This window comes from Megalobrama amblycephala, linkage group LG4 (assembly GCF_018812025.1).
Source record: "Megalobrama amblycephala isolate DHTTF-2021 linkage group LG4, ASM1881202v1, whole genome shotgun sequence".
NCBI lineage: Eukaryota > Metazoa > Chordata > Actinopteri > Cypriniformes > Xenocyprididae > Megalobrama > Megalobrama amblycephala.
In genome coordinates, this window is record NC_063047.1 from 12,265,282 (window position 1) to 12,289,780 (window position 24,499).

A 24,499-nucleotide genomic window follows, 5' to 3' on the forward strand; every position below is an offset into this window, starting at 1 on the left:
TGAAATATCAACCACGAAATGGCTGTAGACAATTTCTCAATTGCTCATTTGCCATTTTCACATTTCTAATTAGATGTTTAGGCATTCTAAAATAAATTATTACTATGGTAGTCAATGGGGGGTGAGATCTGCTTGGTTACAAACATTCTTCCAAATATCTTTTTTTGTGTGTGTGTTCAGCAGAACAAAGACATTTATACAGGTTTCGAACAACTTGAGGGAGTGTAAATGATGGCCGAATTTTCATTTTTGGGTGAACTATACCTTTAAGCAAAGCATTTTAGTCTCTAGAAGGTTAATTAACTCAACGGAACACATCCTATTTAGGGTAATTCATATATGTTTATACAAGATAAACATAAAATTACAACTTGTATTTGCACAAAAATCATGCACGCATGAACTTGAACTAATGGTGCATTCGAGTCCTCCTGGGAAGTCGTGTGTACGACGCTAGGTGTGTTCAAGTCACTTTCGTCGGAGTATTACGGCGGTGTGCCTTCTCTAAATTAATTACACAAAATAACAACACTTCTACTTTTTGAAAATGTAGAGCAAAGAATGTGCATTGTTGTATGTTGCTTTTTTATGTTTTTAATTAATTTATGAAGCCATTCTAAACTTACATTATTATATTGTTACATTTTTATATTATGATGCTATTGTATTTTTTTTTGCTGGGAATCAGCTTACTTCATTGTAAATAGAAAAGTCTGACAATGACATTGCTAAATACCTAAGTATTGTGATATTTCGCCATGTTTCTCACTGACACGCCCCCAACTCATACAAATCGGGGCTTGAAGAAAATCCCGAGCTTCCCACTCGTATTTACGGCATTGTGGTGGTGTTCATGTGCGTTCAGCTCGTAAATACAATCTTTCCGACATGACTTGAACGCACCATAAGCAACGTATAGTCAGAACAGCTCCTGCTGTGGATGCATTCTTCCTGTAACAACACGCCGAACAGCAACTAGAATTCACAATATTTTAATACAATAGTGTATACAATTAAAATGTTATTAATATGACAGCCACAATCGTAGATAACGTTTTATGTTAGCTGAAGCTAAAGATGATCATCATTACAATGAAGCGCTACTGTGTTAGTTGCCATCTTGGACACAAATATGTCGGCAGGCATAGCGGAAGTGACATCTTTGAAACCCATGGATATCAGACCCAGATGAAGAGGGTAAAGCAGAGCCTCTCCAATCGCGGCTTTTAAAGGACGTTTATGAATGGTATTTCATTTTTTTTTTTTATTTGTGTCAAAGTGTTTAGATGCTGTCACTGCTGTTTGTTAGCTTTCAATATACGGTTTTATCCGGATTAAAGCTTTACTGTAGCTGAATACATGACTGAGTAGTAGCATTTTTGTAAAGGTAGCTAATTTATAGCATGAACAACTGTTAGTCTATGAACATAGAAGTTTGTTGGTGTTTGTTGGAGAAGTATGCAACAGAATTTAGCTAACGAAGCAAAAAGGAGCTGCTCTTTGTTTACGTCCTTGATGCAACCAAAAATAGCAACAGAACTATACATTTAAAAGACATGTACAAACAATTAAACGCACTTAAAGTTTGAAGCCAATAAACAGCAGCTTCTGCTTTTAAAGTGGGAACTGCTTCTTTCAGTCTTTTAGCCTTTGTGCAAATCCAGCATTGAACTCATGTAGATTCTGGAAGCTGTCTTCAGCGCAGCATCCAATGTAGAAAATATCACAGATTATAATGGGTTCTATTATCTTTTGACGCATCGCGTCGCGCCGCTCGCATCCGGTGTACACAACTCTTCCGCTTCCACATGCTGCGCGATGCCTCACCCACTTTGTTGCGTGTTCCCGGGGGCGTTTTGCAGGGTTTATGATGACACCAACCCGGAAAGAAGCTTGTTCTGGTCCAAACCGGTCGTTTTTGTAGGCCTTAAACTGCCTTAACTAACAAAAGACAATGTCTCTGTTTGCACTGAAATTTCAGTGCTGTAACTTTGCAGGTACTGTTTATGTTCAAGCAGCAACATTACACACTAACTAAAGTTAAAAAAGTGAAATCGCAATGAACTGCCCCTTGAACTAAATTCATGATTACATTTTTTTTTTTTTTTTTTACATAGGTTATAATTTTCATTTCATTTAATGCCCGCCTTGACACTTTAGGGGGGTTTTAGCCACCAGTTTAGAACCATGGTCTATATGGGGGACTAAATGTAAACAGATAGGAGATCACTAGTGCAGCAAGAGGTGCGGGTAGCAGTAGAGGAGGAGCGTGCGGAAGGTTCCTGTATCACAGCGCTCAGGGAACACCCCTGGTGAGACACAGGAGGAGCTAGGCCCGGAGTCAAACCACAGCGCCCAGAACCTCCGAGTGACACAAGCCCCGGACCCATGCAGAACATCAGAACAGCGTCGGGTAAAATGGCCCCAAGCTAACAAGGAGAAGGAGTGGCTCCAGTTTGACGAAGACGCCGATACCATCTTGGAAGCTGTTGTCAAGGGTGATGCTGACCGACGCCTCTAATCAATGACTACCATCATTATCAGCCTAGCAGCTGAGAGATTTGAGTTGGAGGAGAAGAAAGTAGTGAACCTACCCTACACTATGAACAACAGGGCGAACAAGATCCACCAGCTTAGGCAAGAGCTGAAGAGTCTGAAGAGGAGGTTCAAGGAGGCGAGGGAGGAGGAGAGGGGCCCTCTAGCAGAGTTGCGTGTCATCCTCCGTAAGAAGCTTATGACTCTGAGGAGAGTGGAGTGGCACAGGAGAAGGAGGAAAGAGAGGGCCAGGAAGCGGGCTGCCTTCATAGCAAATCCCTTTGGATTCACAAAGCAGCTGCTTGGGAAGAAACGGAGTGGCCAGCTCACTTGGTCCAAAGATGAGATTGACCGTCACCTCAGAGACACCTTCTGTGACAGATCTAGGGAGCAAGATCTGGGACACTGCCAGCACCTGATTGATCCACCTGTACCAACTCTGGACTTTGATGGGAAGGAGCCTAGCTGGAAGGAGATCCAGGAGGTGATCAAAACGGCCAGAGCAAGCTCAGCCCCAGGACCTAGTGGGGTACCTTACAAGGTTTATAAGAACTGCCCGAAGCTACTCCACAGGCTCTGGAAGATCCTGAAGGTCATATGGAGGAGGGGAAATGTTGCTCAGCAGTGGCAGTTCAGCAGTTTGCAGAAGGGGTGTGGATTCCAAAGGAGGAAGAGTCAAAGACCATCAACCAGTTTAGAAACATCTCGCTGCTCAGTGTTGAGGGAAAGATATTCTTCAGCATTGTTGCTAGGCGGCTGACTGACTACCTCCTGAGGAACTCGTATATTGACACCTCTGTGCAGAAAGGAGGGATCCCGAAGGTGCCGGGGTGTTTGGAGCACACAGGCGTGGTCACACAGCTGATCAGGGAAGCCCAGGAGAACAAGGGGGACCTGGTGGTGCTGTGGTTGGACCTCACAAATGCCTATGGATCCATACCCCACAAACTGGTTGAGGAGGCCCTGCGTCGGCACCACATCCCGGACAAGATTAGAGACCTCATTCTGGACTACTACGACAGTTTCAGTCTGAGAGTCTATGCGGGGTCTATAACATCAGACTGGCACAGGCTTGAGAAGGGTATCATCACTGGATGCACAATTTCAGTGATATTATTCGTACTCGCCATGAACATGCTGGTAAAGTCTGTAGAGGTTCAGTGCAGAGGTCCCCTCACCAAGTCCGGTATTCGCCAGCCACCCATTAGGGCTTTCATGGATGACCTGACGGTGACAACACCACACGTCCCAGGGGCAGGTTGATCCTGAAGGGTTTGGAAGAGATGACCACCTGGGCTCGCATGTGCTTCAAGCCAGCAAAGTCTTGATCCCTGGTGTTGAAGAAAGGAAAGGTCACCAACAAGTTCCGCTTCACACTTGGCACGACCCAGATACCATCAATCACTGAGAAACCAGTGAAGAGCTTGGGAAAGGTGTTCGACTGCAGCCTGAAAGATACAGCAGCCATCCATGCAACCAACCTTGAACTGGAAGGCTGGCTATCTGCAGTGGACAAGTCAGGCCTACCTGGCAAGTTCAAGGCCTGGATTTACCAACACGGCATCCTCCCACGGATTCTCTGGCCCCTCCTGATTTATGAGGTGCCGATCTCCACCATCGAGGGCTTTGAGAGGAGAGTCAGCAGGTTTCTACGAAAGTGGCTTGGCCTACCTCGAAGCCTGAGCAGCATCGCTCTGTATGGCCAGAACAACAAACTGAAGCTCCCCATCAGCAGCTTGAATGAGGAGTTCAAGGTAGGCCGTGCTAAGGAGGTGCTGCAATACAGAGAGTCACAAGGCCCGAAGGTCTCCCAGGCTGGGATCGAGGTGAGGACAGGGTGGAAGTGGAGGGCAGCAGAGGCGGTGGATGGGGCTGAGTCACGGCTACGGCACAGGGCACTGATAGGAGCAGTGACTCATGGAAGAGCTGGCCTGGGTAACGGCAGAACATCTCACTACAACAAGGCACAGGGGAAGGATAGGAGATCACTAGTGCAGCAAGAGGTGCGGGTAGCAGTAGAGGAGGAGCGGGCCAGCAGGATGGTTGGAATGCGGCAGCAGAGAGCCTGGACAAGATGGGAGCATGCAGTGGACCGTAGAGTCTCATGGGCAGAGCTGTGGAAAGCAGACCCCCATCGCATACGGTTCCTGATCCAGGCTGTCTACGATGTACTACCGAGCCCATCCAACCTATATAGCTGGGAATTGGTGGAGTCACCAGCCTGCAGCCTCTGCCTTAAGAGGGGGACCTTGGAGCACATCCTCAGCTGCTGTCCGAAGGCCCTGGGCGAGGGGCGCTACCGTTGGCGCCAGAAGTTGCCTCAAGGTGGCTGTGGATTAGGAGAGGAGAACCATGGGCGGGGTAGGGCTACCTGGACACAAGCTGGGGCCTGATCAACCCCAGCTGGGTCGCCTGGGTGAGAGTGTATGAAGTTTGAAAGACCCGAAACACCCCAGATAACATCACTGATGATGTGTCCAGGTTGCATCGAGTCCGTGTATGTTACAAGTAATCTAAGTTGAGAAATCAGCCACTGAAAAAAAAAAAAAAAAAAAAAAAAAAAATATATATATATATATATATATATATATATATATATATATATATATATATATATATATATAATTGATGAAAACTATCTAAGAAATCTGATTATTTTGTTTTGTTTCATGTTCTATTAGTGTCTATGGTGGTTACAGCTCTGTGTGTGTTATTTATTATGGCATAAACAATATCCATAAATTAGTTTGTGTGCTCCTTTAAAGGATTAGTTCACTTTTAAATAAACTTTTGCTGATAATTTACTCACCCCCATGTCATCCAAGATGTCCATGTCTTTCTTTCTTTAGTCGAAAAGAAATTAAGGTTTTTGATGAAAACATTCCAGGATTTTTCTCCATATAGTGGACTTCAATGGGCACCAAACGGTTCAAGGTCCAAATGATAGTTTCAGTGCAGCTTCAAAGGGCTTTAAACGATACCAGACTATGAATAAGGGTCTTATCTAGCGAAACGATCAGTGTTTACAAGTTGAACGTGCAAATACTAAGTCAAACGCCTTTTACAAAAAAAGGTACAGCAACTAATGGTTCTTCCATCCTGTGTTGTCAGTGCCATCAGACTGTCATACCCTTCTCCATCAGAACAAAAACACCTCTAAAGCATGTCGCATCCGGACGCGAAGCTTGGCGCCACATCTCTGACAACTCACAGGTATCGCACACCGGCCGCGCACATTATATACGGGCAAGCTCAATTTTGACTCGACTCCTGATATAAGAGCTACACAACTTTGTACAACATTCTTAAATGAATAATTTATTAGATGCACGCCAGTCTCTTATTGTAGGGACATCGACTTTACATTTACAGAACAACACGAACTGTGACTGGTTGCGTTACGTGTCAGTCAAATGTTCTCTTGGGTGTGTCAGTCAAATGTTCTCTTGGGTGGTCCTTGGCTATTGAAAGCTGCGATAGAGTCCAAACCTTCAGTCTGAAGGTCTGGCTTCTAGGAGCTATCAGGAGTCCCCATGGAGCCATTATGAGTACAAAAACTGCAGAGAGAGAAAAGCTTCACCCTCCGAATATCACAATTTTTAGATATAGATGCAAAAGGTTTCCCAATTAAAATTTTTATGCCTTGTAGAAAACCAGTTCTACAAGAAAGACTCAGGAGGCAAGATAAAGTAACAATGTTATTTATTAAGCAAGCAAAATATTATGAGATAATATTCTTTGGCGTAGGCCCCGTCCGTAGCACGTGCCCTGAGGGTTGTGGGCTCTGCATTTCCTGCCTGGAGATAAAGACAGGGGCATAGCTGACCCCCGGGAGGTATGGACAGGGACCATCCTGGTGGTGGTATAGAGAATTTTTGAATAAATTTAAAATACCAGTTAGGCAAGGCAAGGCAATTTTACAAACCCGATTCCAAAAAAGTTGGGACACTGTACAAACTGTGAATAAAAACAGAATGCAATGATGTGGAAGTTTCAAATTTCAATATTTTATTCAGAATACAACATAGATGACATATCAAATGTTTAAACTGAGAAAATGGGGGGGGGGGGCAAAAAGTAGCAAAAAGAGTGCGGGTGTTGTTTGAGTTTCTGTTTATAATATTTGAGAAGAAGGTCTGTCTAGCTTTGCCTAGTTCCACATTGAAAGCAAGAAGGTTATTGTTATAGATGTTATAGTGGATTTCAAGTTTTGTCTTTTGCCACATGCGCTCAGCTTTTCTGCATTATCTTTTCATATTTTACACTGCTGCTGAGTTTCTCCACGGTGCTTTTTGTCTGCCACTCGTCTTCCTGACTTTCACAGGAGCAATGTTATCAATAACATTCTGTACTTTTTTTATAGATCTAGCTTTAACAGTCGGAGAGATCAATATATCAAAGAAAACACAGAAATGATCAGATAGTGCTACATCCTTAATGACAATGGATGAAATGTTTAGACCCTTACTGATAATTAAATCTAGAGTGTGTCCACGATTGTGTGTGGGTCCATGTACATGCTGAGTCAGATCAAAAGTATTCAAAACTTTTAGGATTTCTTTTGCTATATTGGATTCTGCATTTTCTATGTGGATGTTAAAGGTCCCGTTCTTCGTGATCCCATGTTTCAAACTTTAGTTAGTGTGTAATGTTGTTGTTAGAGTATAAATAAAATCTGTAAAATTTTAAAGCTCAAAGTTCAATGCCAAGTGAGATATTTTATTTAACAGAAGTCGCCTACATCGAACGGCCAGTTTGGACTACATCCCTCTACTTCCTTCTTTAATGACGTCACTAAAACAGTTTTTTGACTAACCTCCGCCCACAGGAATACACAAGAGTTGCGTTTGTAGAGTGTGTTTGTCGCCATGTCGTCGAAACGCTGTTATTTTCATCCCGCAGTCCAATCACCGGGTCTGATTCCGGCTCAAATTGATAGGGTAAAATTAAAGACATGTTTACAATAACACTGAGCGCATGCATCTTATGGTAAGAGGTGTGACTTTTCCGGGCACGGTGCGCTCAGAACTGTCGAATCACAACACAGGAACCGCTGGCACAATCAGAACTCGTTACGTATTTCTGAAGGAGGGACTTCATAGAACAAGGAAGTCATCAGCCCGTTTTTATGACAGTGGAAACAGCGGTATATAGATAAGTAAATTATGTGAAAAATACTGTTTTTTTTTTACACGCGAAACATGAACACATGTTATATTGCACACTATAAACACAATCAAAGCTTCAAAAAACCACGAAAAACGGGACCTTTAAAGTCTCCAGTAATAGCTAGACCTAAAGAGTTTGTTGTTGTAATGAATGCAATTCCCCCAAAAGTATTGAATGTATATTACAGGAGGAAGATCTAAATTTTACAGATATCAAGGGTAAAATATTTATTGGTAATACAAATATTTTACAAAATGGTCTCAAATAACTATAATAGAAATATACTTAATAATATTGTTTATCCTCCAGTTCGTTTTTTCCGGTCTTCTTTGTTTGGGGATGTGAATTGGCGTAAAGCTTGGTAAACAGTGGATAAATTCTATGTTAATAATAAAGTAAAAGAAGTCTCTTTTAAAATAATGCATAGAATATACCCAGTAAAGCATGTGCTGGAATGTTTTAAATTAGATATTGATTACTATTGTAATTTCTGTAAAGGTGAGAAGGAAACTATTTTTCATTAATTTTTCCATTGCATACATAAAAATAAAAATATTGTGGATTGATGTGGAGCGTTTAGTTAAGAAAAAAATTAAACATTGCATTGCAGTTGAGTGGACTTGATATAATGATACATTTTAATGATCATGGGATTGAGAAAGAGAAAGCATACTTCATACAATTGTTAATATTAATGGGAAAGTTTTACATTCATAAAATGAAATGGTCTGACTCCAAGCCAAATTTTTTTTCCTTTAAAAATTATTTCAAGCTTTATTGTTTTTTTGTTTTTTTTGTGTAATTGTAAAAGTAAAAGGCAATTCGAGCTTATAACATTGTAAGCAGATATGATGTATATTCCTTTTGTTTGTTATAATTTTGTTCTTGTCCTCCGTCATTGTTATTTCATTTTACTTCAGTTGCTGTGTATTTTTACTTTGAAAGAATATATCTCATTGTATTGTTGGTTTATGGCATTAATACATAAACCAACATAAACAACATCAGCATCCAAACACAGTGAATCCAACACCGTGGATTTCTTTTTCTTCAAATGGAAAAAGTTGATCTCTTGTTGAGCAGTTATTTGTATTTATGCATTTATTTATTTATTGGTGGATTGTTTTTTTAGTATTAAATTATAAGGTTAGCATCCTTGGTCCATCTTAATTGTTCATCATGACCTTGCAAAGAGAAAAAGGAAGAAAAACATCTAATTAATTAATCACATGAAAATCTCTAATATTATTTTCGTCATTTCAAAAGCTCAGGGATTTGTTAAAGGATTAATTCACTTTCAAATAAAATTTTCCTGATAATTTACTCACCCCCATGTCATTCAAGATGTTCATGTTTTTCTTTCATCAGTTGAAAAGAAATTAAGGTTTTTGATGAAAACATTGATTATTCTCCTTATAGTGGACTTTAATAGCCTCCAAACGGTTAAAGGTCAAAACTGCAGTTTCGGTGCTGCTTCAAAGGGCTTTAAACGATACCAGACGAGGAATAAGGGTCTTATCTAGAGAAACCATCATTCATTTTCTAAAAACTATTTAAAAATGTATACATTTAAACCATAAATGCTCATCTTAAACTATCTCTCTTCTTCTTCTTCTTCTCTATTAGAATTCTGACAGTGTAGACACTGCTAAGTGTCTTACTGCCCACCACAGGTCAAAGTTTGAACTAAATGTCTTGGATGTCATGGGGGTAAGTAAAATATCAGGAAATGTTTATTTAAAAGTGAACTAATCCTTTAACCAGTATCCCTTTAGACAGAATTTAAAGAATTGTATTAGTATAACTAAACTTCGAAATTCAATGCATGCATATTATGCATTAAATTGTACACAGTGTTGAATACATTATTTCAGTTAATGCATCATGGTGTACCTTGTCGATCCAGTCAGTGAAAAAGGACACACGGGTGAAGACAGTAGGCTTATTCACAATGTTACAGCCCAAATCAGAAACAAAGGTGGCAATACCATGCACCTCCCAGGTGCCGTCATATTTCTGACAGTTCAGAGGACCGCCAAAGTCACCCTGCAGGATGTTAACAAAAAAAAGCTATTTATTTACCAATTGTCATATTGTCCTCACACACACACACACACAAAAAAAGAGCATTGTTTATCATACAAAAATGAGTCCTGGTATGAATCCAAGAGAGCTTTTTAGTTACTATTACTGCAGTACTGTTCTTACTGTGGAGGCATCTCAATCAGCTCCCTATATAGTTCAGTAGTCAGGGCACTGATCAGGGAGTCTGACATTTTAAATGCTGTCTCAATCACAAAGACCTTCCAGTGCACTGAAACATTCACTACCTAAAAACTCTCACAATGCACCGTGAAAACCAGGGAGCATCAATGTTCACTATGCTCCCTAAACAGAAATTCTAAAGCCAGCTAGATGTTTAGGGTCATCAAATCAGAAACTCTTACAGGTCCCTAGATCCAGGCTGACGAAAAGGGGTGACCAGGCTTTTTTGCCATAGCCGGTTGTAAATTGTGGAACAGCCTACCACTTTCTATCAGAATAATTTCGACCAAATAAATTTTAAAGCAAAATTATAAGAACTCATTACACATAATGTCACATTGATAGATGATTTTAAAATACAAACCATTATTATAATATTTATAATTTATTTATGGCTGAAATGATGCAGGTATATGTAACATGCAAAATAATCAATGTAGGCTACTTAAAAAAAAAAAAAAAAAAAAAAAACATACAATAATGTCAGAAAGATATCAGTTCTGCTGTTGTTCATGAATACCAGTAGTGATGTTGTACAATGAGGGCGTTGTCATGTCACCGGAAATTATCATCAGTCAACAGTGTCCCAGTGTGTACTGACTTTGGCCAGGGTCCTTGCTCTCCTTCCCCAATTTCATGTACACAATATACTGATTTATGACCTAAGAAGCTAGGGAGCTGATTGAGACGCACCCATTGTTCTGCCATAGCTAGGTGGCGGCAAGTGACTTCTGTCTATAAGAGTAAGTCATTGAATCATTGACATTTAAATGAGTGACACAAGATAATTTTATAAATCAACACTGACAGAATAACTTTACTCACACTGCAGCCAGCAACAATGCCGTCTCCACCAGCACAGATCATAGAAAAATTGATGTTGCCACCCCAAAAGTAATTGCTACCGCATGTTTCATTACCCACAATGAGCAATTTTGCTTGCTGCAGTCTTTCGGGATAAGGGCCTTCAGCTGGGACACAACCAAAGTATGATGGTCTAAACAATGTTTTGTTTAGATTACCTCAGATAAACACTAAAACATGGCAAATATTCGTTTTACAGGATCAGGTTTGTTTTATACACTAGGATTATTTAAGCCATATTCAAACAATATTAATTTATTATTACTTACATGTATGTCAGGTCTTGTGTGCACAAGAACTTACTGGAGAGTCTTCCCCAGCCTGTAACAAAGCAGGGTAATCCGTGTGGGAGAAAGATTTCAGCAGGAGGAAGGCAGCCCAACTGAACAATATCACTTAGTGTCACTGGCTTGGACAACTTGATCAGGGCAATGTCGTTTCTGAATGAGCACAATCACAAGAGAGAGCTGTGATTAATACTCACTGTGTTGATGTCCATAGTCATTGTCACAAAATAAATAAACCTGACAGAGTGTTCAGAGAAAGACCAAGATCTGAAGCAATATTATGACTAGCTGACTGTACTGTACAATCAAAAACATAATTATTATACAAACCCGATTCCAAAAAAGGGACACTGTACAAACTGTGAATAAAAACAGAATGCAATGATGTGGAAGTTTCAAATTTCAATATTTTATTCAGAATACAACATAGATGACATATCAAATGTTTAAACTGAGAAAATGTATCATTTTAAAGGAATAATAAGTTGATTTTAAATTTCATGGCATCAACACATCTCAAAAAAGTTGGGACAAGGCCATGTTTACCACTGTGTGGTATTCCCTCTTCTTTTATAACAGTCGGCAAACGTCTGGGGACTGAGGAGACAAGTTGCTCAAGTTTAGGAATAGGAATGTTGTCCCATTCTTGTCTAATATAGGCTTCTAGTTGCTCAACTGTCTTAGGTCTTCTTTGTCGCATCTTCCTCTTTATGATGCGCCAAATGTTTTCTATGGGTGAAAGATCTGGACTGCAGGCTGGCCATTTCAGTACCTGGATCCTTCTTCTACGCAGCCATGATGTTGTAATTGATGCAGTATGTGGTCTGGCATTGTCATGTTGGAAAATGCAAGGACTTCCCTGAAAGAGATGACGTCTGGATGGGAGTATATGTTGTTCTAGAACTTGGATATACCTTTCAGCATTGATGGTGCTTTCCAGATGTGTAAGCTGCCCATGCCACACACACTCATGCAACCCCAAACCATCAGAGATGCAGGCTTCTGAACTGAGCGCTGATAACAACTTGGGTTGTCCTTGTCCTCTTTAGTCCGGATGACATTGTGTCCCAGTTTTCCAAAAAGAACTTCAAATTTTGATTTGTCTGACCACAAAACAGTTTTCCATTTTGCCACGGTCCATTTTAAATGAGCCTTGGCCCAGAGAAAACGCCTGCGCTTCTGGATCATGTTTAGATATGGCTTCTTTTTTGACCTGTAGAGTTTTAGTCAGCAACGGTGAATGTCACTGGTGGATTGTGTTCACCGACAATGTTTTCTGGAAGTATTCCTGAGCCCATGTTGTGATTTCCATTACAGTAGCATTCCTGTATGTGATGCAGTGCCGTCTAAAGGCCCGAAGATCACGGGCAACCAGTATGGTTTTCCAGCCTTGACCCTTACGCACAGAGATTGTTCCAGATTCTCTGAATCTTTGGATGATATTATGCACTGTAGATGATGATAACTTCAAACTCTTTGCAATTTTTCTCTGAGAAACTCCTTTCTGATATTGCTCCACTATTTTTTGCCGCAGCATTGGACGAATTGGTGATCCTCTGCCCATCTTGACTTCTGAGAGACACTGCCACTCTGAGAGGCTCTTTTTATACCCAATCATGTTGCCAATTGACCTAATAAGTTGCAAATTGGTCCTCCAGCTGTTCCTTATATGTACATTTAACTTTTCCGGCCTCTTATTGCTACCTGTCCCAACTTTATTGGAATGTGTAGCTCTCATGAAATCCAAAATGAGCCAACATTTGGCATGACATTTCAGAATGTCTCACTTTCAACATCTGATATGTTATCTATATTCTGTTCAGACTGTGCTTACGGATGCTGGGTTTAATGGCTTGAGTGATTTCGGTAGTACATTTGGGACTTCTCATGATGAGAGACTTTCAGCGCTGGATGGCGCATCTACGTCTGTGTTCCCGGGCGACATCTCAGTCGACTGGTGAGAATAACTCATACGTGTGTCAGAGTGCTCAGACATTGGAAAAGCCCTGCGACTCTCAGAACTGGGATTCCCTTGGGAGCCGTGTCGTCAAGAGTTACTATGACGACAGACGCGTCAATAAAGAGCTGGGAAGCAACTCTGATGGGCAGAGCAGTGAACGGTGCGTGGCCTCCACAGCTGATTCACAAGCATATACAGCACCATCCTCACCCAGTCTTGGGCTACTCCTCATAAAGGGAAGCCTTTGTCGCATCAGCAGCTGTCCCATTGGATTGTAGATGCTATATCTAGCATATAAATGCATAGGATCTCAACCTCCTGAAGGCTTAAGGGCCCACTCCACTAGGGGCATGGCCACATCATGGGCCTTACTTAGTGGAGTTTCGATTCAGGATATCTGTGTGGCGGCAAGTTGGGCTACGCCACACACTTTTGTGTGATTCTATAGACTAGATGAGTCAGAGCCATCTGTAGCACATGGGGTGCTAGGAACCAGCGGGTTGGGACATAATTGTTATGTATAGCATATGTTGTGCAATCCGGGAGTGGTCTGTATCTCCAATAGTGAAACACTGAGCAAAGTTACAAAAAGAACGATGGGTTACTTAACGTAATCCCGGGTTCTTTTCACCAACACTTCCCTCCTTGCACAGGAACGGGAAGAAATCTCTCTATAATGATCTCGATAGGGGTCGACCTGAGTGATATAGGTGGGGCAGAGCCTGATCTCAGATCGACCTGTCTGTCAAGGACAGACGTGGTGTCATAGGAGCTTCCGTAGTTGGATATGGCCCAAAGCGATATCCCATAGTGAAACACCTCACTCTGTTATCAAAGAACCCGGGATTACGTTAAGTAACCCATCGTTTTGTCTTACCTGCTGAGACCTCTTTGCTATGGATGATATCAACATATTTAAATAACGGTTTTAAAATATAAATATTGCCATATTAAAAAAAAAAGCCTCTTACATATCTGTATCTTGAAAGATTGCAGAATTCAAGTGACAAATGATGTTTTATAAAAAAAAAAGTTTGGGAGGAGCATGTTCAAATGGTCTACCTAATCAGCTCAAGAGGAGGTGTATATATACACAGATGAGAGCCGACTCACCTACAGTTACCTCTGCAGTTTCATGATTCCCTCCGGACTGACAAAAGCAAGGCGTCAAGGCGAACACCGCGAGTGAGCGACACTGCGCGAGAGAGACCTACGGTGTGTTCCAAATAGGATATATCGCCCTCGAAGGGCAAAACTGGCCATTTTAAAGGGCCCTTCTGAATGAAGGATTTCGAAGGGTACAACTGATGGACACTTCGGGCCCCCATGATCCTTTGCACAGTGAAGTTCTTTGACATCACAGAATGGGTACAGTAGGTTAGGAGTTCGATCTTACCTATAAATGTATGTATAGTATTTTTCTATACTAACTGTAATATTTATACAAGTTAGATTTAGTACATTATTATGGTCAAAATTACATTGTACTTCAAAAAAATACTTTACAGCTCACTTTCAGTCCATTCAAATACATAGACACAATAGTCAATATGGTGTGATAAACCAAAAATAAACTAACGTTAAACAAAGGGTGCAGCTTGCACAATCTACTCTTCCTTGATTGTCTCGTTAAGATGACTCAGAAGTGCGTTCCAAAAAAAGAGTTTTTTTGACCCCTACACCCTTCATCCCTTCGAAGCTCTCACTCCGGAGGGTAACCTATTTTCTTGCAATATATGTGCATACAGAGCTTGAATTTCCTGCAGATTAAATTTTTTTTGAAATATTACAGTTTTGAAACTGTAATATTGGTCCCCAAATTCAACTCCTACATTAGAATTGTTTTAAATGACTGCATATATAGTCTGATCAATGTTTACTAATTTACTAATGCTCGAACACACTCAGTCTCTCTCGCGTAATGTCACTTGCTCTCATGGTGCGTTCACACCAGACGCGAATGAAGCGTTAAACGCGAGTGATTTACATGTTAAGTCAATGCAAAGACACGAATAGACATCCTGCGGCACGATTCGCGCAAATGAGGCGGCGCGAATGAAGCGATTCGTGTGAATGATGTGGCGCGAATTGAACATTTCGGGCATTTGACGCGTGATTCGCGCAAAACGCGCAAGTTGAAAAATCAGAACTTTGCCGAATGACGCGAATTCACGTCTGTTGTGAAGTGAATTTCATGCGGATTGGCATCAACAGCCATTAAGACTGTTTGTGATTTGGTCTTAGTGACTTATGATATGAGTCCTCTTGACTACTTCTAACATTTCACAGATTTAGGAGCTAGTTTTAGCGCTAAAATGATTTGTGAAATATTTTGACAGCAAAAATTTAGGAGTCCTAAAATTAGGACTGACACGCCCATATTTTTAAGAGTCTTAAGGCTACTTTTAGCCTTAAGATGTTTTGTGAATATATGGATACATACTGACATGTAACCACCTGTTCGAGTTCCATTGTAATGGCATCACATCTGAGGATCGAAGTTTGAGGATATCTGCACCTTCCTTGCAATAAGTGGACTTTTCTGGAACACTTGGGACCTGCAAAGACCGTGTTTCCATCGTAGTTTATGCGCGTGTTTTCGTATCGCATATTTTTTTTTTATCCTACTCATTTGAGCACATAAGTTTTTTATGTGCATTTTTAGAATTTATGCACATCATGGCGTTTCCATTCAGCGTTTTTTTTTATGCGTAATAGTAATCAGTGCATACAACGGTTTTCAATACAATGACACAATTTATGTTGATCTACAAAGTTTAAAACTTACCCTTGAGATTTACACAAGAAGTTCCATTCCTCATGTACAATGATCTTCTGAGCACTGATGGTTGTTGAGAAGTCCTCATAAATGTAGAGGTCATGCTTACCAACTTGCACCCTGTAGTTCTGAACTAAAGGACTACAGGAGAAAAAATGAATGATTGTTGAAAGCTACTGAATTCCTCATGTTCACAACATTTAACACATTTGAAAAGGAATTTTAAAGCTATTTAATTGAATTCTACACTGACCAGAGATTAATATATTAGATGAACACTGGATTAGACTCTTATACCTGATGCAGTGAGCGGCAGTCATCACCCAGTTTTCAGCAATGATAGATCCTCCACAAGTTTGATACCATGAGCTACCGCTCTGATATTGCAGAGAGACCTAATTATGGGAAACATAAAAAGTAAGCATGGTACTATTTACAAATATACAAATATAATTTACATACTGCTCAAACAGTAACCATCAGTTAGATAAATGCATGAAATAATGAAATGAATAAAATGTAATAAATAAAAACTGTGACAATTTGCTAGCTAGCATATACAATATCGTTCAAAAGTTTGGTGTCAGTAAGTTTTTTTTTAAAATGTTTTTGAAAGAAGTCTCTTATACTCACCAAGCTGCATTTATTTGATCATAAATAAAGTAAAAAAATAAAAAATAAAAATAAAATAATAATCCTTCAAAAATCATTCTAATATGCTGATTTGGTGCCTAAGAAACATTTATTATTATCAATATTGAAAATAGCCATGCTGCCTAATATTTTTGTGGAAATCTTGATTACATATCAAGACTTTGTGATGAATAGGAAGTTCAAAAGAGCAGCATTTGTATGAAATATAATTTTTATAACATTATTAATGTCTTTTACTGTCACTTATGATCAGTGTAGTGCATCCTTGCTAAATAAAACTATTAATTTCTAAAATCCATTCAGCAGATCACCGGGTCTGGTGGTACCACTTTTAACATAGCTTAGCATAGTTCATTGAATCTCATGAGACCAATAGCATCTCGCTCAAAAATGACCAAAGAGTTTTGATATTTTTCCTATTTAAAACTTGACTCTTCTGTAGTTACATTGGAGATCGGCTGAATGGATTTGAAAATGGTAAAACTCAGCTCTAGGGGAGTTGGAAAATGAGCCTATTTTCAAAAAAGTGGAGTGTTCCTTTAAAGCTGCAGTCCGTAAGTTTTGCCTCTTAGTCGCCATCTCTGTTTGAAACCTGCAATTGCAGTTATGTGTGGAATTATCATCTGTATGTGCGTTGTGCATTGGCATTGGCATGGCTTCTCAGCGCGTATGTATCTAATGTTAGGTGTCAGTCACCACATCGATGTGGATACTGTACTTTGGAATCACAGATTCTACATCTTTGAAGTATGACCAAAATAAGAATTTTCAATGGAAAATGTAACCTGAACAAGTAAGTAACATGTCTGCCACTTATGTTCTGAACAACTGATGAAAAAAAGCATTAGGCCTACAATAAATCGAGCTGCCAATGGTGATTTAAATCAGTTAACATCAATTATTATTACGGTTATACTTTGTTCTCAAATTGTTAATGTTAACAATATCAGCATTGCGTGACTGTGTATTTAGTGTGTATTTGCATTACCTGTAGATTTCAAGTTCTGTAGCCACTCCGCAGTCCGACGTCTTTTGCTTTTGTCCACGGGTGAATCTCCAGTTGTCACTGATGATTGTCATTTGGATCTTTCTGGATTACAATCCATGATCAAAATGATGAGTTTAATTATTTCAGCTGCTGTGAGAAAAAGTCCTACGGGTTTGGAACGAAATTATGTGAGTAATTAAAGACAGAATTTTCATATATTTACAAAATATTCATCTCCAACACGCATTCACACAACATCTGTTGCTCTTGCGTCAAAGCATGTATGCATCGTGGTGCTCTCGTGAATACACAAAATTATGTTATGAACTTCACTTACCCTTAAGTATACTGTCAGAAGAGATTTGGTCGAAGTAAAAAGTCCCCATAAAGCTCCATTGTTGAAAAAAATGGCATGTACAGAATTGGTTAAAACTGGCCAAGGAACACATTGACTGGCCCAAAGAGAAATGGTGTAATTCTGTGGACTGATGAGGGTAAAATTGTTCTTTTTGAGAGGTATCCATCACTTGACCATGACACTGAACATGAAGGCTCTAGATATCCATAATCACATGAAAGGCACACGTACAAATCAACAATAATCCACACCAAACCAGATCAAGAACATGATTAAATAGGCCTGACATAAGAAACACCTTGAACTAATTAGCAAAAACTACAATGACCATGACAAGAACTACAACAGAACAAATGACAATTACAAAATAAAAGACATGACAAAATAGAATCCTGAAAGATTATTAATGATTTTGTTTTGTCCTTTACATAGCAACAAACTAAACGTAACTATTTACGCATGTAATAATCGGTGTTGGCAGTTTAGAAATTATAATGGTTTGATCCAAAGCACTAGTGGTTGCTTCATTATTTAAAAAAGGCAAGTTTTGTTAGCAGGTCCTCAACCCAAGCACAAGCTCTACACTTCACTACAACGGTAATCTCCAAAAAACATTAACGTAACAAAAACATTTACATAATAGAACATAAACAGTAAGAAGTCTCTCCATATTCTCATCTTTCTAAAAACTGCATAAAATAACACTATTTCAACATTTTTTCTCCCACTTCACCCCGGTGCAAACATTATGTGAAGTAAAAGTCCTGTTTGATTGGGTTACTTGACTGAAACATGTTATTTCAAAATGAAAACATCAGGTGAGTTCTAGTAACCATTTCAAGTCAATTTAACATGAAGCAATCACATTTGAACCAGAAACAATGGTGTTAAATCAAAATAAATTGTTTAAATAAAGTGAACAACATATATATATATATATATATATATATATATATATATATATATATATATATATATATATATATATATATATATATATATATTATACATACAGTGTATATCAATATCGATGCATATTCAAGTAATACATGAGTCTTCTTTGAAACACAGTGTTAATCTTAATTTAATTCTGCCTCCTGGTATAGGTTTAATTTAAACCTCAATTTAGTCCTGGAGTAGCTCTAGTCTTCCTCCAGGAAATCAGCTTATTAAACTCTGGACTATACTAAGTCTAGGACTATTTGAAACCATGACAGAGAAAGCAGATTTCTGTTATTCTGGTTTAAAGGGCCATTTTATATAGGACTAGGCTTAATCTCTGTCCAGGAAACCACCCTTTATTGTGTCATCTCTGAACAGGAGCACACTTTGTTGCTTTGGCTCTGTACAAGGTCCAGTTTGCTTTAGATTTTAGCCCATCCCATCCTGTCATGTGTTTATAAGACGGTCTTGTATTGTTAATCTCAGTGTCTGTCTGTTCTGTTTAGTGTTTCATATAATTAAGATTAAGAAACTTAACAGCCAAAGTCATGTCTAAACCTGCACAGGATCCAGTGTATAAAGTGCCAGGTAGGTGTTTCTATGCTCTACCAGTCACATCTCAGTGTTATGTAATAATCATCTCTCAGGCGTTTATTTAATGTTTTGCTACATGGATGAGCATAGTATTTTGTCAAGCCATAGCATCTATTGTTAGAAATTACACTTGTATAGATAAGCAAATTTGAGCTGATAATTTACTGTTGTCTGATTTATGATTAGAGATCAGTGAACATCAATAATCATGTGCATTGTCCGTAGGCTAGGCTAGCTAAGGATCTTCTTGTTCCTTTTGCCATTTGGTCAAAAGAGACTGGTGCATAATTTCATTGATTGTGGCAAACCAATATTCATTGAAGATGAATACTTTTTTTTGTTAGACAAGGCTCTTAAACTGAACTATGCCTTCAAGTCTATCAAATGCTATAATTTGAAAGCTAGAGAGGTTCTAAATGAGGTATATATCAACATGATTGGTGGTTGGTTGGGGAATAGTTTGCCACACTTATTTACTTTCTCTATTTTGATGCATTTCATTCAGTTTGATTAAAATAAGATACCATGAGTGAGTTCCTCATTAACTCTGATGTCCTCCAGAACTGTCTACAGTCTAATCATCCATCACATTGTCAGTGTCACAGCTCTCATGATTTGTTATGGTGTGATTTCTTCTCAGCTAACAAAAAACGGCCATCTGCCAGTGGTCTGGAGTTCATTGGTCCTCTTGTGAGCTCTGTGGAGGAGACCCCAGACCCCATCAGTACAGTTATTAAAGGTGAAATTCCCTCCTGGATCACTGGCAGCTTCCTTAGGAATGGACCTGGCAAATTTGAGTTTGGTGAAAGCAAGTAAGAGGGCAAAATATGGCTATAATCACAGCAAGATCCATTTATCTGGTTGTTTTCTTTGCTTATTTGGCTTAATCTGTTCCTCCTCAGATTCATCCACTGGTTTGACGGCATGGCCTTGATGCATCGTTTCCAAATTAAAGATGGTCAGGTGACCTACAGCAGCCGTTTTTTGCGCAGTGACTCTTATGTGCAAAATGCAGAGAATAACCGAATTGTGGTGTCTGAATTTGGCACCCTGGCAACACCTGACCCATGCAAGAATATCTTTGCCCGGTTCTTTTCACGTTTTCAGATTCCAAGTAAGCATCAATTAGAAGTAAAAGTGGAATGCGTACCTGATCATGAATTTAGACAGAATGTTCTTACTGAATCAGGCCTATCTATAGAGATAAGATCAAAATGCATAAGTACAGTACTTGTCAAAGTTAACGCAAATACTGCAAAACTATCTGAATACATTCTAATCATCAGTTGTGTCTGATTAACAGAGGCAACTGATAATGCAGGAGTGAGCTTTGTTAAGTACAAAGGAGATTTTTACGTAAGCACAGAGACCAACTTCATGCGCAGAATCGACCCTCTGAGCCTGGAAACCAAAGAAAAGGTATAAATATATAAAACAGTGTTTCACAGATAAAGAAATAAAATGATACAACAAAGACAGTGTTTTCCTAAAATGAACAGTTATCTCTATGTGATTTTGGTTTTGAAAGGTGGATTGGACAAAATATATTGCAATTAATGCAGCAACAGCTCATCCACATTATGACCGTGAAGGAGCGACTTACAACATGGGAAACTCATATGGCCGAAAAGGTGGGATGCCTGATTTTTGCTTTTTATAACACAACTAAACTCTAACAGCTTCTTTTTGGTAATGTTTTCAAACCAAACAGAATTGCAAACATAAATTATGTTTCATTAACAAAGTTTGGGAGGAGCATGTTCATATAATTCACCCATTTAGCATGAGAAGAGGCCTACTTACCTCTGTCCCACGACAGTTTACCAGCATCCCTCCACCACCCCAACTCTTCACTCTTTCCTATTCCAACCAAGGATGGGGGGAGTACTCTGGGTTCGGGCCAAAATCTGAGCTCGGGGCCCTCCCCTTGAACAGAATGCCAAATATGCATACTCTGTAAGTGTGATGATCGTGAATGACTATTTCAAATCGAAAGACTTCACCCAAATGCTATTAGTTAAACACATATTTCCAGCCCCAAACACATGTGCCAATATTTTGAAAGCACCACAGAGCCACACCTTTTGGGGAAATCAATATGGAAATGGATTACTTATATATATATATATATATATATATATATATATATATATATATATATATATATAATTTTTTTTTTTTACATTATTCTGGCATATATATAAGAAAATATTTTAACAACAACAAAAATGCACGTCACTTTCTATTTTGTTTTCCAAAGGCTTCTTCTACCATATCCTCAGAGTCCCACCTGGCGAAGGGCCGAATGATGTTGCTGATCTGTCTGGTGCTGAGATTCTTTGCTCTATTCCTGCTGCTGATCCTAGGAAGCCATCATACTACCATAGTTTTGGTAAATTTGCCTGCCATATTTGCATTTTTAGATCATTTGATCTGCCTTTCTGCTTCTTTATCCATCTGTAATTATTTTGCATCTATTTACATTGAATTGCACAGGGTTGAAATATGGGCCACACTTTTGTTCATGTAGATTGTCCAGTATATTATATTATCCACCAACAAGCAGATGGAAAATATTGCATTTTTTCTGTTTTCTATGTTTGTTCTTTTATTTTATACCTTACTGTTTGCAGTCATGTCAGAGAATTACATAGTCTTCATTGAGCAGCCGATCAAGCTAGACTTGCTGAAATTCATGCTGTACAGAGTTGCTGGAAAGAGCTTTCATAAAGTCATGTCCTGGAATCCAGATCTAGAAACCATCTTCCATGTGGCAGACAGACGCACTGGCCAGGTACGGCAGAGTCTATCACAACATCATACTGACATCTAATTGTGGGCACTCTGTATTTCTGTCGCTTCACGTCTGATATCCATATTTCCATCCCTGCAGCTCATCAAGACAAAATACTATAGCAGTGCCATGTTCACCCTGCACCAGATTAATGCATATGAGGATAATGGATATTTGATTATGGACATGTGCTGTGGAGATGATGGCAGTGTGATTGGCGACTTCACGATGGAGAACCTTCGTCAAGCATCTGGGGAAGAACTTGACAAGGTAATCCAGTGCATGACAAACATAGACAATGTTGACCTCTTTTTCAGCTTTATAAGAAAGTAAATTTAATGCAACGTGTATCTATTGGCTTTTCCAGTTCTTCAATTCATTGTGTACAAACTTACCACGGCGATATGTACTGCCTCTGGATGTAAAGGAAGAGGAGCCCAATGACCACAACCTCATCAATTTGCCGTACACCACTGCCACTGCTGTGAAGACTATAACTGGGGTTCGTGAACAAGAGGTGGAGATAGAGAGGTGGACTGGAAAAAATAATATTAATGGATATTAATAAAAGTCATTTCTCTTTGATAATAATAGGTGTTCCTCACCCATGAAGAGCTCTACAATGATGACCTGTTGCAGTATGGTGGTCTTGAGTTTCCACAGATAAACTACACACACTACAATGCTCGTCCTTATCGTTACTTTTATGCATGTGGCTTTGGACACCTGTTTGGTGACTCTCTGCTTAAGATGGATCTAGAAGGAAAGAAGCTAAAGGTACAACCATAAATTAAAATACTTTTTAACTTTTTTTTGAGATCATATGAGATCAATTTGAGAGTTCACTTCAGTTGAGAATATAATGTTTGATCTGTTTTGTTGTATGTAGGTGTGGCGCCATGCTGGTTTGTTTCCATCAGAACCAGTGTTTGTTCCAGCACCTGATGCTAAGGATGAGGACGATGGTGTGGTCATGTCTGTGGTTATTACACCAAGAGAGGTGAGCTTCATGGTGTCACTATACCCTTGTTATCTAGCTCCATTGGCTTATGACATATTAATATTAAGATTTTAGCATTTAGTTTCCTTTTGACAAATGCTGGGACCTCATTTATAAAACATACATATGCACAGATTTGATCTTAGAGAGTGTGTATGCTAAAATCCATGCCAACATTCAGATTTATAAAAACTTTGACCATTTAGCTACCCACAGTTTCAAGAATATTTGCGATTTATAGATATCACATCTGGAAGAGAGGAGCATACACATTTTTGTGTGTGTGTGTGCGCGTATTTTTGTTTTCTTTGTATGCACACTTGAGAAATGATCTCAGATCAAATGTAGAACAATTTCTATAGGCAATATTTTATAAAAGAGGCCCCTGGAGAGCAAAGGGCTGGAATCTGTTGAAGAATTTTAGTCATATAATATATAATAAGTCACATATAAGTGATGAAAGTTCAAAGAATTCAGATGTGACAGGTGTGATAATGTTGTGCAACTTTGTTTAGAAAAAGAGCAGTTTCCTCCTTGTCCTTGATGCTAAGACCTTCACAGAACTTGGACGAGCAGAAGTTCCAGTGGACATCCCATATGGCACTCATGGACTCTTCAATGAGATGAGCTAAAATAGAAAAACAGCAGCTCAAATCAACTCATAAGAGCGAAACCATCCAACAAACGATTCTGCATTTTTTTTTGAAAGGGTAATTTCACCCTTTTTGATTATTTCCATCTTTGCACCTAGGCAGAATAAATACATTTGTGAAATTTGTGCGACCCTTACCTGCAAATACTTACATATGCAGCATGAGTCAACCATGTCATCTTTATAAATGTTGTACACGATTAAAAGGCATATGCTATCTTTTTATTATCTGTTTTTTGTTTATATTATATGTGCTTTGGTAAAAACATTCGTTTTACTCATTGTATTTTGTATATGGGTAACTGAAATTAAATACGTTTGAGAAGCTAACATGTCTGGTTTTTGACTATATTTTCAATATTTTAAGCATTTTGCTTTTATGCATACATTTCTAGGATCTCATTAACAGAGAGATTACGTGGAATATATGTACTCTAAAAAATTATTTATTTTGCTGGACCATTAAACCAGTGAAGGCATGAATATGTTTTAAAATTATTAACAACCTAAAAGAAGTGGTAATCAGTTAAAGTTATACACTTTGCATTCAATTAAATTTTAATTGAAATTGTTAATATTGACAGGAAAAAAGCTCATTGACATTTTATTCATCAACCACCCTTATTCTATATACAGTAGAATTGTCCTATATATCCCT

The 24,499-nt window shown here is 39.0% G+C and overlaps 2 protein-coding genes across 3 annotated transcripts; one reads left to right on the forward strand and one right to left on the reverse strand.

Moving 5' to 3' along the window:
- The first annotated feature begins 971 nt into the window (after nucleotides 1-971).
- On the forward strand, nucleotides 972-24,171 carry bco2l (beta-carotene 15, 15-dioxygenase 2, like). Of its 2 annotated transcripts, none has more exons than XM_048187571.1 (12): nucleotides 972-1,246; nucleotides 20,036-20,207; nucleotides 20,298-20,509; nucleotides 20,699-20,814; nucleotides 20,924-21,026; nucleotides 21,656-21,787; nucleotides 22,029-22,189; nucleotides 22,289-22,459; nucleotides 22,557-22,691; nucleotides 22,784-22,966; nucleotides 23,079-23,189; nucleotides 23,705-24,171. In XM_048187571.1, exons 1-12 carry the CDS (start codon nucleotides 1,240-1,242, stop codon nucleotides 23,819-23,821), a joined length of 1,620 nt encoding a protein of 539 aa, XP_048043528.1. In that variant the 5' UTR covers nucleotides 972-1,239; the 3' UTR covers nucleotides 23,822-24,171. The 2 variants fall into 2 exon arrangements, with proteins under 2 accessions (XP_048043528.1, XP_048043527.1); XM_048187570.1 differs by lacking the exon at nucleotides 972-1,246 and adding an exon at nucleotides 19,224-19,389.
- On the reverse strand, nucleotides 8,788-16,250 carry LOC125266687 (chymotrypsin-like elastase family member 2A). Its single transcript, XM_048187573.1, has 6 exons — nucleotides 16,157-16,250; nucleotides 15,869-16,000; nucleotides 11,137-11,273; nucleotides 10,795-10,940; nucleotides 9,598-9,750; nucleotides 8,788-8,888 (listed from the first exon to the last, which is right to left on the reverse strand). The coding sequence occupies exons 1-6, from the start codon at nucleotides 16,177-16,179 to the stop codon at nucleotides 8,871-8,873; spliced, it is 609 nt and encodes a 202-aa protein (XP_048043530.1). The 5' UTR covers nucleotides 16,180-16,250; the 3' UTR covers nucleotides 8,788-8,870.
- Nucleotides 24,172-24,499: the final 328 nt, after the last annotated feature.

Bases quoted from the DNA above. Each gene is read 5' to 3' on its own strand.
- LOC125266687 (XM_048187573.1), bottom strand. From the start codon at position 16,179: ATGACTGCCGCTCACTGCATCAG. The intron at 16,001-16,156 runs GTATAAGAGTCT...TTTCTCCTGTAG, and splicing joins ACTGCCGCTCACTGCATCAG to TCCTTTAGTTCAGAACTACA. The intron at 9,751-10,794 runs GTGAGTAAAGTT...AACATCCTGCAG, and splicing joins GCATTGTTGCTGGCTGCAGT to GGTGACTTTGGCGGTCCTCT.
- bco2l (XM_048187570.1), top strand. From the start codon at position 19,350: ATGTCTAAACCTGCACAGGATCCAGTGTATAAAGTGCCAG. The intron at 20,815-20,923 runs GTATAAATATAT...TGGTTTTGAAAG, and splicing joins GCCTGGAAACCAAAGAAAAG to GTGGATTGGACAAAATATAT. The intron at 21,788-22,028 runs GTAAATTTGCCT...TACTGTTTGCAG, and splicing joins ATCATACTACCATAGTTTTG to TCATGTCAGAGAATTACATA.